The 15,930-nt window shown below is 53.3% G+C and overlaps 7 protein-coding genes across 7 annotated transcripts in view; 4 read left to right on the forward strand and 3 right to left on the reverse strand.

Moving 5' to 3' along the window:
* MAA_02333 (uncharacterized protein) overlaps positions 1–1,319 on the forward strand; it is a gene marked incomplete at both ends in the record, with an annotated part of 2,101 nt that extends 782 nt beyond the window's left edge. Inside the window, 5 exons of the mRNA XM_007820331.1 lie at positions 48–439; positions 496–565; positions 636–907; positions 958–1,130; positions 1,206–1,319. Coding sequence (XP_007818522.1) covers positions 48–439; positions 496–565; positions 636–907; positions 958–1,130; positions 1,206–1,319 — 1,021 coding nt within the window. The remainder of the gene's footprint in view (positions 1–47; positions 440–495; positions 566–635; positions 908–957; positions 1,131–1,205) is intronic.
* Positions 1,320–1,668: 349 nt separating this feature from the next.
* Positions 1,669–2,991, forward strand: MAA_02332 (acyl-CoA dehydrogenase; the record flags this gene model as incomplete). The annotated part of the gene is made up of 1 exon (XM_007820330.2): positions 1,669–2,991. One exon carries the CDS (start codon positions 1,669–1,671, stop codon positions 2,989–2,991), a length of 1,323 nt encoding a protein of 440 aa, XP_007818521.2.
* A 491-nt stretch (positions 2,992–3,482) lies between these two features.
* On the forward strand, positions 3,483–6,048 carry MAA_02330 (uncharacterized protein; the record flags this gene model as incomplete). Its single annotated transcript, XM_007820328.2, has 7 exons — positions 3,483–3,652; positions 3,737–4,561; positions 4,635–4,701; positions 4,793–4,982; positions 5,083–5,260; positions 5,347–5,469; positions 5,556–6,048. 7 exons carry the CDS (start codon positions 3,483–3,485, stop codon positions 6,046–6,048), a joined length of 2,046 nt encoding a protein of 681 aa, XP_007818519.2.
* A 144-nt stretch (positions 6,049–6,192) lies between these two features.
* MAA_02329 (Major facilitator superfamily transporter) lies at positions 6,193–7,837 on the reverse strand (the record flags this gene model as incomplete). Its single annotated transcript, XM_007820327.1, has 3 exons — positions 6,193–7,448; positions 7,522–7,584; positions 7,666–7,837. 3 exons carry the CDS (start codon positions 7,835–7,837, stop codon positions 6,193–6,195), a joined length of 1,491 nt encoding a protein of 496 aa, XP_007818518.1.
* A 1,021-nt stretch (positions 7,838–8,858) lies between these two features.
* MAA_02328 (Endoribonuclease L-PSP) lies at positions 8,859–9,587 on the forward strand (the record flags this gene model as incomplete). Its single annotated transcript, XM_007820326.2, has 3 exons — positions 8,859–9,020; positions 9,091–9,248; positions 9,521–9,587. The coding sequence occupies 3 exons, from the start codon at positions 8,859–8,861 to the stop codon at positions 9,585–9,587; spliced, it is 387 nt and encodes a 128-aa protein (XP_007818517.2).
* Positions 9,588–10,385: 798 nt separating this feature from the next.
* MAA_02327 (alanine racemase domain protein) lies at positions 10,386–11,945 on the reverse strand (the record flags this gene model as incomplete). Its single annotated transcript, XM_007820325.1, has 3 exons — positions 10,386–11,498; positions 11,560–11,694; positions 11,769–11,945. The coding sequence occupies 3 exons, from the start codon at positions 11,943–11,945 to the stop codon at positions 10,386–10,388; spliced, it is 1,425 nt and encodes a 474-aa protein (XP_007818516.1).
* Positions 11,946–13,584: 1,639 nt separating this feature from the next.
* On the reverse strand, positions 13,585–15,866 carry MAA_02326 (PAP/25A-associated-like protein; the record flags this gene model as incomplete). Its single annotated transcript, XM_007820324.2, has 3 exons — positions 13,585–13,872; positions 13,974–14,691; positions 14,755–15,866. The coding sequence occupies 3 exons, from the start codon at positions 15,864–15,866 to the stop codon at positions 13,585–13,587; spliced, it is 2,118 nt and encodes a 705-aa protein (XP_007818515.2).
* Positions 15,867–15,930: the final 64 nt, after the last annotated feature.

Raw genomic sequence — 15,930 nt, forward strand, 5'->3', positions numbered from 1 at the left:
CCCCCCAAATGAAAAAGTTTTGGACTGACATGAGTCCTTGATTGCAGTGAGCTCGTTTGGGCCGTGTATGCTTACATCAGTGCCGCTGAGCGGAGACAGGATCAATCAATCAGGGACAGCGCCAGGGGCTGGCAGAATTGGTTGGACTATGTCAAGACCACGGCTGCCACCGTATTCTACCGCGGAGGGGGCCATGTGTGCGCAGTGACAAAGATGAACAACCAAACTTTGCCTCCCAAGCATGCAAAGCAGGGATACCAATGCGAGGGCACAAACTACCTCGATGACCCCTATGAAGGCGAGCTGTTCACCCATTTCTTGAACGCCTTTGGCGGGCTGTCTCGCGAAGATAAGGACACACTGTGGGAGGTTAAGAGGGCGAAGCTTGTAAGCGTGGAATACAACATGGGCGGAGTTGGGCCCATCACGGTCGAGCAAGGTAATTGTCCCGTCTCCCTTTACATGGGTACACTAGAGCTAACAAACATGTAAAAGGATATTGGTTCTCTAGCCATGAACCGTGGAAGGTTCTTGAGCTGCCATACTACGATGTTGATCTTGTGAGGTCAGTACGGGTCTTGTCGGCTAGTTTGGCTGTGGGAAATTTTGCTGACTCTTTTGTTTCAAAACGATAGGAGGTTATACCATAACGCGGAGAGAGCAAGGACTTGCAACTCAGTGGTGACCAAGGTTCCTGGGCTCTTTGCATCCGTCAACAACTCTACAGACCCGAACACGAATGAAATCATTGGCTACATCTCCCCTGCTGGAATCCCCTCCATCGCAAGCCAGAAAGAGCAGGAACACGATGTCATCACACCGTATGGTGTCTGGCCCACCATGGTGTTTGACAAGGCTGTTGGACTGGCGTGGTGGCGCAACATGGTTGCCGCAAAGAAGATGCAGAGTAAGCCACCTGGATGAATGCTGTCGTCGGAGATGCTAACTTGCGACCAGATCTTTACGGGAGCACTGAATCCACACGAGTAGATGGGAAACTCGTGTCGGCACTCGTTACTTGGGACAGCAAGATTACAACCGTTGTGGCCCTTTTGGGTGGTGTAGGTGACCTGGTTCGTCCAAAGATGAAGAGGGATCACATTTATCAAGATTTCATCGCGATCACAACGGTAGGTTCGACTGCGTCAGATGCACCTGAAACCCCCCGGGACTTGTAAAGACGACGACACTAATGTCCGAAACAGAAAGAGTACGGTCTAGTATTCAAGGATTTGAAGGGGGAGGACATTGCACTTTGCTTGCCCAACGAGACGGTGCCGGATGCCGGGTTGGAGGACTTTACCCTCTGTTCCGCATAGGCTGTAAAAATGATGATGGAGGGAAAATGCGATTTCTCTTGGAGGACACGTCTGGTTAGACTGCAGTTAGTCCATTGCGTATGTGAACAGTCCAAGGCTGTGAAACCGTGTAAAGGGGTTCAAATTTCAATGGCTGGTGATCGGCTCGGTTATTGCCAAGACCCACGCGGGTTGAGTCGGCTATATGGATTTTGTGGAATTTCCTCTGACCAATCATCATCACCCTGGACATGGACTTGTCTACTCCGTACTCTGTATAAGTATCAATGTTCAACGTGAACAAGCAGAGCGTCTCGATACGCACTGGGTGCCTGCAACTGATCCAATGAGCGCATAAATTTTCCGTAACATGGCAAGGCCACGAATAATCAGCCTTGGCCAAGCGAAGCGACTTCTTAAACAGCCATGGCTCCCTGCACCACCATCACCATGTCAAAGCCGATGCTTCTCAGCAAGCCAGACGAGGCGGATCATGGAAACAACTGGCTTCACTGAGAACCAGCTCCTAGTGCGCGACTCCATCAACCAAATATGTTCCCAGTTCCCGAGCTCGTACTGGCAAGAGCGCGACCAAAAAGAGCAGGATCCCAAAGAATTCCACGCCGCCATCGCTAAGGGAGGCTGGCTAGGCATTGCACTCCCAGAGTCACTCGGCGGCTCAGGCCTGGGCATATCCGAGGCAACCATGATGATGCAGACAATTGCGGAATCGGGAGCTGGCATGGCCGGAGCACAGGCTATCCACGCCAACGTCTATGCCACCCAGCCCCTGGCCAAGTTTGGCACCCAAGAGCAAGTGAACGAGGCGATACCCAACATCATATCCGGCAAGTGGCGGACGTGTTTCGGCGTCACGGAACCAAACGCAGGACTCAATACTCTGGGACTGTCGACCACGGCCCAAAAGACTGCCGACGGGTACAGCATCACGGGGCAGAAGATCTGGATTACGTGCGCGCAGGTGGCGTCCAAGATGATACTGCTGGCTCGCACCACGCCCAGAGACCAAGCCAAGAAGCCGAGCGAAGGGCTGTCCCTGTTCTGCATCGACCTGGACCGCGCCAGGCCAGGCCTGGAGCTGCGGCGGATCAAGAAAATGGGCGGCCGGGCCGTCGACGCCAACGAAGTCTTCTTCGACAACTACCAGATCCCGGCGTCGGCCGTGATCGGCCAGGAGGGACGCGGGTTCAAAATGATACTGCACGGAATGAATGCCGAGAGGTGCCTCTTGGCAGGCGAGGCGCTGGGCCTCGGATACGCAGCCCTGTCAAAAGCGGCGTCTTATGCGCGGGAGCGCGTCGTTTTCGAGAGGCCGATTGGCATGAACCAAGGCGTTGCGCACCCCTTGGCGGATGCCTATGTCAAGCTCGAGGCGGCAAAGCTAGCAACCTACCATGCGGCAAGGCTATATGACCAAAGCACCCATGACCCAAGTATCAAGCAGGATGCCGTCGGCGTTGCGGCCAACAGCGCAAAGTATGTGGCGGCAGAAGCAGCCTTCACGGCGTGCGAGAGGGCCGTTCTCGCCCACGGAGGCATGGGATATGCAGCCGAGTACGACGTGGAGAGGTGGTTCAGGGAGTGTCTTGTCCCTAGAATCGCGCCTGTGAGCCGGGAAATGATTTTGAACTATATAAGTGAGAAGGTGCTGAAACTGCCGAGAAGCTATTGATTGCGTGTAAGTTGGGATTCGGGAAGCAGGGGAGGCTCGGAGGGCAAAAGGATTGCTACAATAAAGACATTTATGTTGAAAAAAAAAAGAAAATAATAATAGATAAAGAAAAATCATTCTTGCAGCAACTCATCACCCGACCTTTGCTGCTGTAAATCTTGGATAATTTCCTCGTTTGCGATGGGAATGGAATGGTGGTCCAAGGCATACATGTCATCGGCGTGTCTGACGGAAGGAGAGGTCCAGGATGTCGTCAGTCGCCACACCGCAGTTGCAGACACGGCAGTGACTTCTCACTCTCATTCTCACTCTCTCACACACACGGCATTCCCTCTCACTCACCAACCAACTCACACGCTCTCTCACCCGCCGCGACCACAACCCGTCCAAAGTAACCGATGCGCACCCTCCACATGCATTTTCCTCGCAAGCCTTGGATGCACAGTCCAATGTCCCTCTAAGAGAGCACCCGCACCTCCCCTGCAGGCGCCATGCCGCACACCGCACCATCCGGCCAGAAACCCAAGAAGACCCGCGCAAAACACGCCTGTCGTGAATGCAACAGCCGTCGTGTGCGGTGCGATGTGACCGAAGTCCAACCCTGCACGAATTGTGCTGCGGCCGGGGCCAAATGCGAGGTTCTTCCATCTCGCCGCGGACGGTACGCCACCAGTGTGAATTGGTGAACTTGAGGCAACACGTCGAGTCGGGTTCCCTCTGAGTCGATGCTAATTGACCACGACAGATATCCGCGCCGGTCTCGCCGATTGGAACCCGCGCCGCCTCCCGACACCAGTGTGTCATTGAGCCCAACGCGCACCGTCGACACCAATGTGCGGCCGTCCTCCAGTCTTGCCGGCGACTCTCATCTGCCCGACTTGGAACCGCGGTCAAGCCCAGTCGTTGCAAGCGAGGACGCGGGCGCCGGCCCCAGCAATGCGACGGCCTCGGCGGCATCCGCAGCCGGCACGCTCTTCTTTGGCGAGTCCAATTTCCTGACGCTCGTGCCTGGCAACGAGGCGGCCGCCTTGGAGGGCGCCGGCAGTGCCTCGAATCAAAAACCGCGACTCACATTCCCGATCCCCGGAAGCCCCGGCTCGCAATCGCAGGTGGAAGGCGCCGGGATAAGCGCCGGCACCATGCGATACCTGCGGGACGAGGGCGCCCTCACGCTCCCGGATCTTCAGACTTGCCTCCCGGCTCTCCAGGCCTACTTCACATGGTTCCACCCAAGCTTCCCAATCCTGGACCGGGCAGAGGTGACCAGGCGGCTGGCTGCCATGGATATCTCGCGCTTTCTGCTCCAGGCCATGCTGTTTATAGGCGCCACGTACTGCGACGACGACACCATCGTAGCCATGGGGTTCAAGGATCGATCCGAGGCCAAGCGCATCCTCTACACGAGGGCGAGACTCCTCTTCCATGCCGATTGGGAAAAGGACGAGATTATTCTGATACAGTCTCTATTCCTCATGAGCTTCTGGCGTGGCGGCCCGGCAGATGTCCGTGATGTCAGATACTGGCTCGGCGTCGTCATCACCCTATCCGAGTCGTACGGACTGCATAGATCGTAAGTCAGCGCCCGTCCAGACCAAGATGCGAAAAACGCTCTACTCACATTTCACTCCCCCTCCCACCTTAAGACCGCGATCAATTTCGAAAAGCACACACATGAATCGGATGCGACGGAGAATATGGTGGTCCATTTATGTAAGTTGCTGCATTTGTTGCCATGGATCTGCTGGGAAATAAACCCCCTCCTGGGGGGGACATTGGACTCAACCCCTGACCAGGCATACAGGTGCGTGAGCGCCAGGTTGCGGCAGCACTGGGGTTGCCCAGCCGTATAAGAGATGAAGACTGCGACATTGAGCCTCTCAGCGCCACTGATCTCGAGTCTGAGGCCTTGTGTGCCAACAATCCGCTGTTCGGGTCGTGCCAACCAGAGCACATTACGTATACCATCAAAATGGTTGAGATTGCCAGGCTCCGTAAGTATAATTCCAGAACCCGCCAGTTCCTGACGGTACGAAAATTTGCAGAATGATTTTTTTTTTTTTTCAAAAAGGAAGCTAATCATGTTCCAACAAGTCGGTCGTGTCATTGATCTACACTTTGCTCCTGGCAAACGAGCTTCGACGGCCGGCGACGTCAAAGGCCTTGACAACGCCCTGGAGGCATGGAAAGACAGTCTGCCAGAAAACATGAAGTATGCGACAGAAGAAGGTAGCGAGTCGGTATGGACATGTCTACTGCACCTAGCATACAAGTGAGTTGCACACAAAAACACCATGGCCAATCTAGGCTGACCTCGTGGTGACGCAGTCATCTCCGCATTTTGATACACAGAAATAGTTTCCTACGATACGGAGAAGGGGACAAGAATAACCAGGTCGTCACCGCTGCTGCCTGCAGGATAAGTAGAATCGCCGAGGACATGTCCACGCATGGCACACTGCGATACGGACAGATGCACTTGTAAGCTCGGTCTGCCGTCGATTCTCTCTTTTTTCTTTGCTTCTTTGTTTATATAAATTGCCTATTCGACTAATGCCCGTGTGTAGAATCACTAGTCTCTTTGCAGCTCTCTGCATCCACGTCATCAGTATTCGGCGGGGAATGGGCGTTTCAAGACGAATCGCAGAGCATAGAGCACAGATGTGCCTGCTTTGTCTCAAGGAGATACAAAAATACTGGAGGATCAACAACAATGTCCTTGACTTGTTCCTGCAATACCTGGATCGATCTATTGCCGAGAGACTGCACGCTGCGCAGACGGACGGCTCTAGTAATGACGCCACGACGGGGTCAAAACGGCCGGACCCTTTTATTGGGAGCAATGGCGATGCATCGGCTGCGCCGTCTCGAGGGGACCCGGTGCTGTCGCCTAGTGCGGAGCAACTGCGCAGCCAGGACGACTTGTTCCAAGACCAGTACTTCAATTTGGTTAATGGTCATTGGGAAGGGGACGATGCCTTGGGAGACTTGGGGTTGTTTTTGCAAGCCGACGACTTTTCTCCCGTCAAGGGCCTGAACTTTCTTGGTCGGTCTCTGTAGCCGAACAAAATGGGATTGTGCTGTGTCAAGACTCTGTCTTGGAAACTGTGCAAGGGGTGAAACTTTTCAAGCACCATGTTTTATCTGCTTGCCAATATGTACATATAGACACTTTGGCTATGGACAACCTGCAGAAGAAATTGTTTACAAATACCATCTAAACTCGGGTGAATTAGGACCATCCCGCAGCTTGAGAGTTGACACGTCCTGAGCCTTGAGCTTGATGCCTGCCCCGCGGTCACGTCTTCTATTGTCAAAAATCATGTACAGCCCCAAAAGACACGCAATAAGGGCGCCAGAAGCACCGAAGCCGGCCGCGGTGACGAGGGCCGGCATATACTTGGGGGCGTCGTGTTGTTGGAAAATGTTACTGGCCACCAGTCCCATGACGTTGGCCAAGGGCACACCCACTGATGTGAGTGTAACTCGACGGCCCTCGTGGGCTATGTTGTTATTGTACCATGTCGAGAGGAGGACCGACGGCGCAGAAGTGCCCCAGCACATCATGAAGGTCGCAAAGTAGGCAACTTGAATTTGGGCCTGGACGTCGGTAATGGATGCGTAGATGATGAATCCAGAAAATGTCAAGGCGAAGCCGAGGACAATGAACGGAAATCGAACACGGGTAAAGTCGGAAGCAAAAGCCAACAGAACCAGAACAGCAGCGCCCGTGACGCTCGGCGCGACGGTGTAGAGGTTCGTCTTGACGGTAGAGTAGCCAAGCCGCTGGATGATTTGAGGCAAGAACAGTGCCACCGACTGGAGCGGCACGCCAAGGCAGACTTCGATGGCCAGGAAGGCATACGACGAAGGGTACTTGAATATCTGCAGGGCTTCCTTGAAGCTGAACTTCTCCAAGACGACCGAGGATGAATCGACTTGGATACGGTGGAACGCCAGTGCCTTCTCCTCCTCGTTGAGGAACTTGGCCTCGGACGCACTTTTCGGCAGATACCAGAAGGCGAATATGGCGAAGAGCACGGTACCCGATCCCTCAATCAAGAAGAGATAGCGCCAAGGATACATGCTGGACTTGATGTGGAACACACCAAAGGCAAGTAGTCCGCTAAAGGCATTGCCGATATTGGAAGCAGCATAAAAGATGGCCAGCCGTCTGGCCAGCTCGCCACGTCGATAGAAGGTCGTCAGGTAGTAAATGACGACAGGGAAGAAGGCGGCCTCTGCCATACCGAGGAACCAACGGACCGCAAAGATGCCGCCAAAGTTCTGGCAGGCTGCGGTGAGAAGAGTCATGGAGCCGAATGTGAACATCATGACCGGCAGCGCACGAGCTGCGCCGTACTTCTTGGCGAGCATGGCGAAGGGAGGGGCGAAGATGACGAAGGGCACGAAGAAGATGGATACGACGAGGTTGTATTGGCCGTCTTTGAAGTTGAGATCTGTCGGGGGGGGGGACTGTCAGTGGGCAGGCATTTGAGGGGGTGTTTTTCTGTTGTGGGCAAGTGTATTTACTTTGGCTGAGGCCATTTGTTTGGGCGTTGCCGAGATTGCCTTTATCAAGGGCGTTGAACAGGTCTGTATGAAGCAGAGTTAGTGTGAGTGCTCGATGTCATCCAAGACGTGGGAACGAGCTGCAGTCAAAAGAAAGGAGCTTACACATGACTACCAGGACTGGCAGGATACGAAAATCAAACTTGAAACACAGGCTGCGTTCGGCTGCATGGTCGACCACGGCCGTGCAATCGCTGAAGACATTGTTCTTGAGACACTCATCCTGCTCGTGGACATGGCTCTCCACGGCCTCAACATCTGCAGCGGTTGCTCCCATGATAAGGTCGGCAAGCACCGACTTGGCTCAACGGAGCAAAGTAGAGCCCAGTGTAAAATCAAGCTGTCTGGTGTAGAGGATGGTGGCCCGAGGACCAGAAAGTGGTGAGTGTGAGTAGAGCAGAGCGTTGGCAAGCGTCCGGGAGGACGTGCTTAGTTTATAATCCAAAACAACCACAGCAATTGGATGTGCGAAACACCAGATTTGTCAGAAAAGATGCAGCTTTGTGCAGATGACACTGCTCCTCAGTTGGGGTGCCGCGGGATACGCTTTCACGTCGTCCATGGCCTTATCTTCTTGAACTATCAAGCGTCCGGTCCGTCGCTGATTTGCAGACGGAAGGAAGGGCTCAGACCTGCAATCTCTCTACTGCTAGATACGCCATAACCCGACTTTCAGCTAGCGCCACACGTGTGACCCTTGCCACGAGATACTCCCACCCCGATGTTGATTGAGGGCGAGGACAGCGTAGACGGATTCTAGACGGCGAGTCGATCGCTCGCCTGCTTACTCCTTATCGACATCCAGAAGAATCAATTGATAGTGCTAGCTTTTGATCCCCGCAAAGTCGACAAGCCACGGTGGGGGGCCCCTTGCAGAGTACTCAAGTACCTAGGTACGTACTTTTGTACAGGTACTAGCACTTGAGCCAATCGCTACGTGGGGGTCGACACCTTCAGCAGCAGGCTTGCCGCACGGTGGCTGTCTCTCCTCGCATGGCTTGGAGGGGGGTCATTCTTCGGGACAAGTCAAACCCATGCCAGATGATGCCGACAGGTTCGGAGCCAAGAGCTTCGAGAAGTGAAAGACCCCCCCGTGGAAGATGAGGGGTCAAGTTCTAGTATTATCGATTGGGAGCTCCATAAGGACTTGGGAGTGTCGTCATGTGAGATGCTGCAATCCATTCAAAACCGCCTCGTCACTTCCCAACAACCTTGGACTTTTACACGCTTCACTCCATTTCTCGGCCTGGCATCTCTCAGCTCCAAACCGTCACCTACTAAGCACCCAAGACATCGCAATGGCCTCCAAGGTTGCTGTTAGTACCGATAAGGCTCCCAAGCCTCTCCCCGGCATTTACAGCCAGGCCATCAAGGCCAATGGCATGGTCTTCGTCTCTGGCGCTATTGCCTTGGACGCCGAGACTGGCAAGCTGGTTGACGGCGACGTCCAGGCTCACACTGTAAGTTTCTCGACAAGCCTCATCTCATCAGTCATACTGTGGAAGAGCACGATGCTAACGAGTCCCCCAGCACCAATGCATCAAGAACCTCTCTGCCATCCTCGAAGCCGCTGGCTCCAGCATTGAAAAGGTCGTCAAGGTCAACGTCTTCCTCGCCAACATGGATGACTTTGCCAAAATGAACGAGGTCTATACCACCTACTGGGGCGATGTCAAGCCTTGCCGAACGTGAGTCGGTTCTGTGTAGCTTTTGCCCCTTTGCCCTTTTGCCCCTCGCATTGCTGTGCGCCGTTTGTCTGTCAAAGCTACCCCTCAGTACCCCTCTCTCACTGAGAGTCATCTCGCGTTTCGTTGTAATATCGATGGATTGTTCTGCTTAGCCAGACCCACTGAAATTGTCATGTCATGCCAAGGGCGCATCGAAGACAAGATCCGCGCAAAAAGCACGCGCGGGGTGCGAATGCGTCCAAGTACATAATATGCTGACAGAAGATGAACAGATGTGTTGCCGTCAAGACCCTGCCTTTCAACACCGATGTTGAGATTGAATGCACGGCCCTGTTGTAAGGGAGAGCGTATGGGGGAACAATGCAAAATTGGGCAGCGAGACATGGAACCAAGACTAGGAGAAAGTAAAACAACGCCGCATGAATAAATTGCCCAGAAATCATCAACTTTGACGATTCCAAATTCATCGTGGAAAATCACCGCAGCTGAATGTACTCGATACTGCTCCTCATGATGCAATGTGATAGATAGTTTGAGGTTGGCATGGCCAGCTCAAGCGTGGCCGCCTTGGAGCTTGGAGCTCGGAGCTCGAATCTGCTGCAACAATTGCCGGCCGACATGGGTTTGGAAAGCCCTCGGAAGCCATGTTTAATACTACCAAGAGAATATGGACCAGTTGACTGCTTTTGTGCTGTTGTGCTACCTCACATCGTACGACATGCCTACCGGTACTTAAGTAGGTACCTAACCTAAGTACCAAGGTAGTTACAATCTCCAGACCCCCCAAATCGGCAGCAAATTATCGGGTAACGTTCCAATAGTAGCGCTCGAAATCTGATGAAGCGCAAATTGAGCCTGGGTTTCGACAGTATTAATTGCATATAAGCACCTACCTACCTAGGTAGGTATGTGAGCATCACTTCATGAGGGTGTCCAACTGGTCCTTGACTCCCGTCCCTGCTCTCAGGCGTGCTAGTGTGGGGGTCTCCTCAGGGTCCAGTGTCCCATGTCCAGATATCATCGCAACCAGCCGCTCGCATCTAGTTCAATTCCTGTCAATTATCAAGTTCTGCCGGCAATTCAACTTGTCGAAAAACCACAACGTTCTAGAATTCTTCTCCACTCATAATTGACTTTCTACCACCCCCTACACCTAACCCAGATATCGACAATCTCATCTTCCTTGCCGGCCTCATCCTCGTCCACGACAAAGTACCAGCAAAAGTGGCTGCTGGTGATGCAAGCGTGGTTGGGCCAGAGCCGGACCTTGTCGCCAACCCCGGGAAGCTCCTGGTCTGGCTGGACAGGCTCCGACTTTGTATTTCCCGACCTCCAGGTGAGGATACCGTGCTCCTGGGAGAAACGACCAACCATCCAACCGCGGAAGTCCTCAACGTCGCAAGCTGGCAAGCCAACGCCTTTTCGACCCCACGGACTAAGCATTGCCATGCCCTCGTACGCCTTGCAAGACTCTCTAGCCAGCGCTATGCCCCCCGAGCCGATTAGAGCCTCGGGTGTTCCGTTGGCTCCCCGTCCGGGGTAATTGCTATGAACTTCTGCCAGGACCGTCAGGGCAATATCTCCCCAGGACAGTCTCGAGGCAGAAATGCTGTGAGCTGCCAGCTGCTGCAAGTCCAGGGTTGGATAGACGCCGGCATGGATCTCAACAAGATGCCCTTTGCTCCTGACAGTGGCAAACAGGTCTGAAAGCGCTTCGACTTCCGCCTTGAGTTGGACAGGGACATTATCTTGCCCTTCTTCAGCCGTGGTGATCAAGTTTTGAACAGCCAGGGCTGTCGGTGATGCCCCCGCAGACAGAACCAGGGGGGGGAGGCCTGCCATCGACTTTTCTGCGGCTCGCGACGTCAGCCGGTCAGCTCCCTCAAGCATGGCACTGAGCTCTGCCCTCATCATCTTGATGGCTGCTGCACGGCTATCGCCTCCGTACGAATGCCCGGCATGAGAGTATAGGCCGGAAAGCCTAATCTTGCCTTGGCCATGTGCCTCCAATGCCGCATCGGCGAGTTCCAGGAATCGTGTGCTTTGCGCCTCCACGCCCGCCCGCTTGCCGCCCATGTCAATTTTGATGTGGGCATGGGGAACCACGCCGGACAGGCTTTGGAACTTGGAAACGATGGGAATTTGCGCGGGATCGTCGAGAAGAACGGATACGCTGCCTTCCCCTAGGACCTGAGCAACTGCCGCCAAACGGGACAGGGCATTCTGAGGAATTGGAAGCCCGTATAGAACCTGCCGGAGCCAAGAGTCAGTGAGGAAAGAGACTCCATCTTGCCATGAACTTGGTCCATACATTTACTTTTCTTCCCTGGCTTTTATACTCCTTCAGCCTGGGCAGAAGAAACTCGGCCTCGGCCAAGGTTGACACAATGAGGTTGACAGGCCTTGCCGCATCGGTTCCAACTTGAAATTCGGTTATCTCAATCGTCTGTGCACCTTCAAGTCAGTTTGTCAAGTTTGCGAATGGTCAATTCTAATCCTTGTCACCTTGTGTGTTTTTACGTGTGCTCTCCAATCCAGGCCGAGCTTGACACAGGTCTGAAGCATGCGCTCGCAGTTTCGCCTCACAGCCGCAACATTGATCACGGCAGCAGGAGTCGGCACGTCGCGAATTGACTTGCCGATGAACTGCGCCAATATGTGCTTTGGCGAGGTGGGGTAAAGCTCAATTGATGACATTTTGGCACCCAATTTCTTCAATCAGAGGCAGATGAGTCGCCGAATTTTTTGGGATGATGTCAAGGAATGGCACTTGTCTATCTCAGCCTATATCCTTTTGAGCCTGGAAAAGATGTGACTTCAAAGTGCTGCCGCCCAGTCGGGTCTGCGAGAACAGGAAGATGAATGTAAAAAAAAGCCTCGGAAGAAAGTACTCCGACTCGTCCTTGTTTGTTCATGTCGTGTGTCCTCCCCAAGTGTCGCATCCCGTGCTTGGCGGCATTTGACGTTGCCCCGCCACGCAGGCTGAACTCCGCACATGCGGGAACGGAGAGTTGAAGGAAGAGTTGCGCACACATCTGGGATTCTTGCCGTGGTGGGGGTCATTGGTGACCTGTGCAGTGACATCTACACCCACTGTAGATGTTGAAGCCCCCACAGAGCTGATATCGAAACCACCCTCATCACTTCCACCAGACACTCAGAATCGAGACACCCTACCGCCCCCACGAACGGGTACGGTGATGGTGATGCGACATGAACGCGGCGAGCCGAGATGAATTGCCTCAGGTTCTTTAAAAGACCAGATAAGATACAGTAGCTAGAATACTGCTTGGGTCCTTAGACTAGGATCGGACTGTATAGGCCCTTGAAGAAAATGCCATGCATGTCGAAACTCGGGATGCTCTATGTCCTAGGTCCGATGCCAAAGCGAGCCCTTGCCATAGGCGCAAGCAATCCTGCCCAGCCGGGGGCCCCTATACCAACTAGTCGGCTCAATTTTAAACCCCTTGGGCTGTTGCTGCTATTAGATTCGGGCCTTCCGAAGCTGTTGGATGCGAGCCCCTTAGGCTGCTGCTGCTGCTGCTGAATTTAAAGCTTTTTGGTCAGGTCGATTGAAGCTGCAAGAAGGTCAGCTACAGCTGTCAAGCCTCCTAGAGCCTCCTTTTATTTTTCCTCCGGGGAACCGGCAATCGGCAAGCGTGGGGATTGGTATCATGCAGCCTGTTCGTGGACAAAAAGCCGGCAACGACTCCCATGGCTTTTTCATGTCTGGTTTGAGCCATTCACATGGTGACTAATTTTCAGTAGCAGTCATGTCGCTTCCTGATGACTCGCTCATATTCCTCCCCGCAACCCTACATAAAGGCAAGGCTTGCAGTGAGGAAAAATGGCAGCGAATGCTACCGGGTGCAAGTCAAGTGTCCTTGGCTTGCAGGTTTGGCATCTGCAGCCGCGGAAAGCACGTGAACGTGTGCTTTCGAGCGGAAACAGGAGAGTCCATCTATTCAAAAACCAAAGTCAGCACATGCCAGCCCATCGGCGGTTTCGTTGGTGTAAAAATCCAGAGACATGTCACTATCCACGTTAGTAAACCATGACAAGGGCAGCGGCCAAACACGAATAAATTTCAGCCCATGAACAAGGGTTGTCCAGAGTCATAATCCGCAAGACCGGGTAGCCAGTCAAGCAGAGCCAAGTCGGCGCTACTCCGCATCGTTATAATACATGATCCGGTTCTATTCGCTATTCCGCCATATATGTGCCCCATCCCTTGCGGGGGACGTATAGTATGCTCGCAAAGTGCGTCATGATGTTCCTAAACGCCGATTCAACCAGTATCTTGTGTATCGGTATAATGCTGATAGTGGCTTTTTTTTTAGTCAGAACAAGGACCGATATTCTGTTCATGTACATGCTTGATGTATTCTCGTTGTCGGCGGAAGGAGGAATAGTCTCCCTTTAAAATGGCCTCGAGAACACCACCCTTTTCAGGATTAAGCGCAATCTCCTTCATTCGGTCTCGCAAGGTAGAGTATGCGTCCGCAAAGCGCGCCACTATCGAGTTCGTATTCGATGATCCACCAGAGATATCGTTGCTAGAATTATTGGGATCAATAATGGACAACCGATCTCGATTCCTGTAATTCAAGGTCGCAACATCAGACTAAGGCGCAAATTAGCAACCGCAGCAAAGTTCCGAGCATAACCCCCTAGCCATGATGGTTTTTTTTTTGGAAGCTGGGGTGAAGTGCATATAGTCCTCACCTTTCGAATATACCCAACTGGTTTCGTGAGCGATATTGCATTCGTCTCGTATTGGAACTGACGACCGTAGAGCTCAAAAAACTCAAGCAGCATTTCTCCCAGATGGTGTTCCGGAATCAGGCTCCTGCTTTGAACATGAGGCATCATCTGTAGCATGCTCACAACCAGGCAAATGACTGAAAACCCGCCTATTCCCCCATTTACCGGCTCATTCAGACCACGCATTAACAAAAAATGCTTGATCACAGTGACGAGTATAGGCATGGCAGGGTATTGCTTCTTCCAGGACAGGAAAGTATCAACAGCAGTTACGCCACCCAAGTTCTCAAACGAGACATCCACCTTCAGTCCCGTGAGCCTGTCTACAAACTTCACCAGTGGTATTCGAGCATGTGCAATGACCTCAATAGAATCGCTGTCTGCAACCTTCTGCATGACAAGAAACTTTTGGAACTTATACAACCAACTCTTGGCACTGAGATAAGTCGGCGGCCCGCCGCGCATGTAGCTAGCTGAACAGACAACAAGGTCCATATCCGCCGTGGGGAGATACAGGCCGGACATGAAAGAGCCGAAAGGATGCACTTGTGCGGAGGCAAAGTTTCGTGCATCTCGTCTCATAGCTTTGCAAAGATTTTCGACAAGGTTGTCCCGAATTTTCTGTTCAAACGCTCGTGGCCGCACATAATCGTAGAAGTCGAGGATTTCCTTGTGTAACCTGCGTTGGAATGGTCAGCTCCATTGGTCAATCCACGGGTAGGTTCGAAATTGCCTCACGTACCGAAACGCCATGTTACGTGTAGCGGAATGGTCTATCGTTTGCCACGGACAGGGATCCTCGTTCTTCTTTGGAAGCCACGTGGGTGTGACGCTACCTTTTGAAGGCTTCGTACTGGCTTTCTTGAGCTGTCCATAGTCTGGGTAGTCTGGGGGTTTGATTTCATCATCTGCAGTTCGCTTCCGAGATCCAAGCGGACCTGAGTGATCTGGGACCGGAAGGCCATTGCGCCCGTTTCTGTCATCCGGGTGCTTGTGGTTAAATGAAGCTGGGGCGGGAGGGGGTAAGGGTGGCGGAGGCTCTGAGGGCGGAGGCGGTATTTCTGCCACGCTGTCGTCATCGTCATCCTCCTCCTCTTCTTCATCCTCGGTAGTATCGAATGATAGGAAGTCTTCAGCTTCGGTTGATACCTTGGCCTTGGCGACACCCTCTACCCTGGCTTTTCGAATTAGTTTGACTACATCGCGCTTCTTGCGCGTCGAGTCGTCTGGACAAGGCATGGCCGTATAGGGATCCGGGTTGGACCACTTGGGGACCGAGTTCGCTTCTTCGGATGCGTCATTCGTGCGCGCGCGTTTCCTGGACGGTCCTTCTGAATCCGATGCTGAGGAAATGTCCATTTCCAATTCGTCATCGTCTGATAGCTCGTCCAGGTCACGGAATTTGGCTCCGCCTTCTCCATCGTCAACACGCTCTTCGGGGAGGTTCAAGGTTGCGCCGGAAATGAGAGCCCGCTCGGAGGGGTGAGGCGGTTGCCAGCGTCTACCGGGTTTCCTCGGAGGGCCGCGTCGATCTCGTCGTGGGCCTTTATTATTATATTGGTGACCGTTGGGCGGAAGGTCCGGTATACCCGCAGGTTTGTTGAACCTGAAAGTAAAGTCTCCTTGTGGCACGGGCGGCCGGTAAGAATCCGACGAACGGTAGTCATTGCTTCGGAGACTATGTTGTCCATTACGGTCATCGCCCCCGCGGATTCCCGGCCTCCATGTATCGGAACGTGGAGGCGGCCTGTCGTAAGAACTTGAAGACGGCGCGAATCTTGGAGGCGACGGGCGACGGATTCCGTCTCGAGGACGGTCCCTATCGTCGTTGCGCCTCGCTTTCTTATTTCTCATGCTGCCTTATTTTTCAGCCAGTGGTGCAGGATATGCGCTGCAATATGAGTGCAGCTGAGGCTGA

The sequence above is a fragment of the Metarhizium robertsii genome, assembly GCF_000187425.2.
Source record: "Metarhizium robertsii ARSEF 23 chromosome Unknown MAA_Scf_1, whole genome shotgun sequence".
Classification (NCBI taxonomy): domain Eukaryota; kingdom Fungi; phylum Ascomycota; class Sordariomycetes; order Hypocreales; family Clavicipitaceae; genus Metarhizium; species Metarhizium robertsii.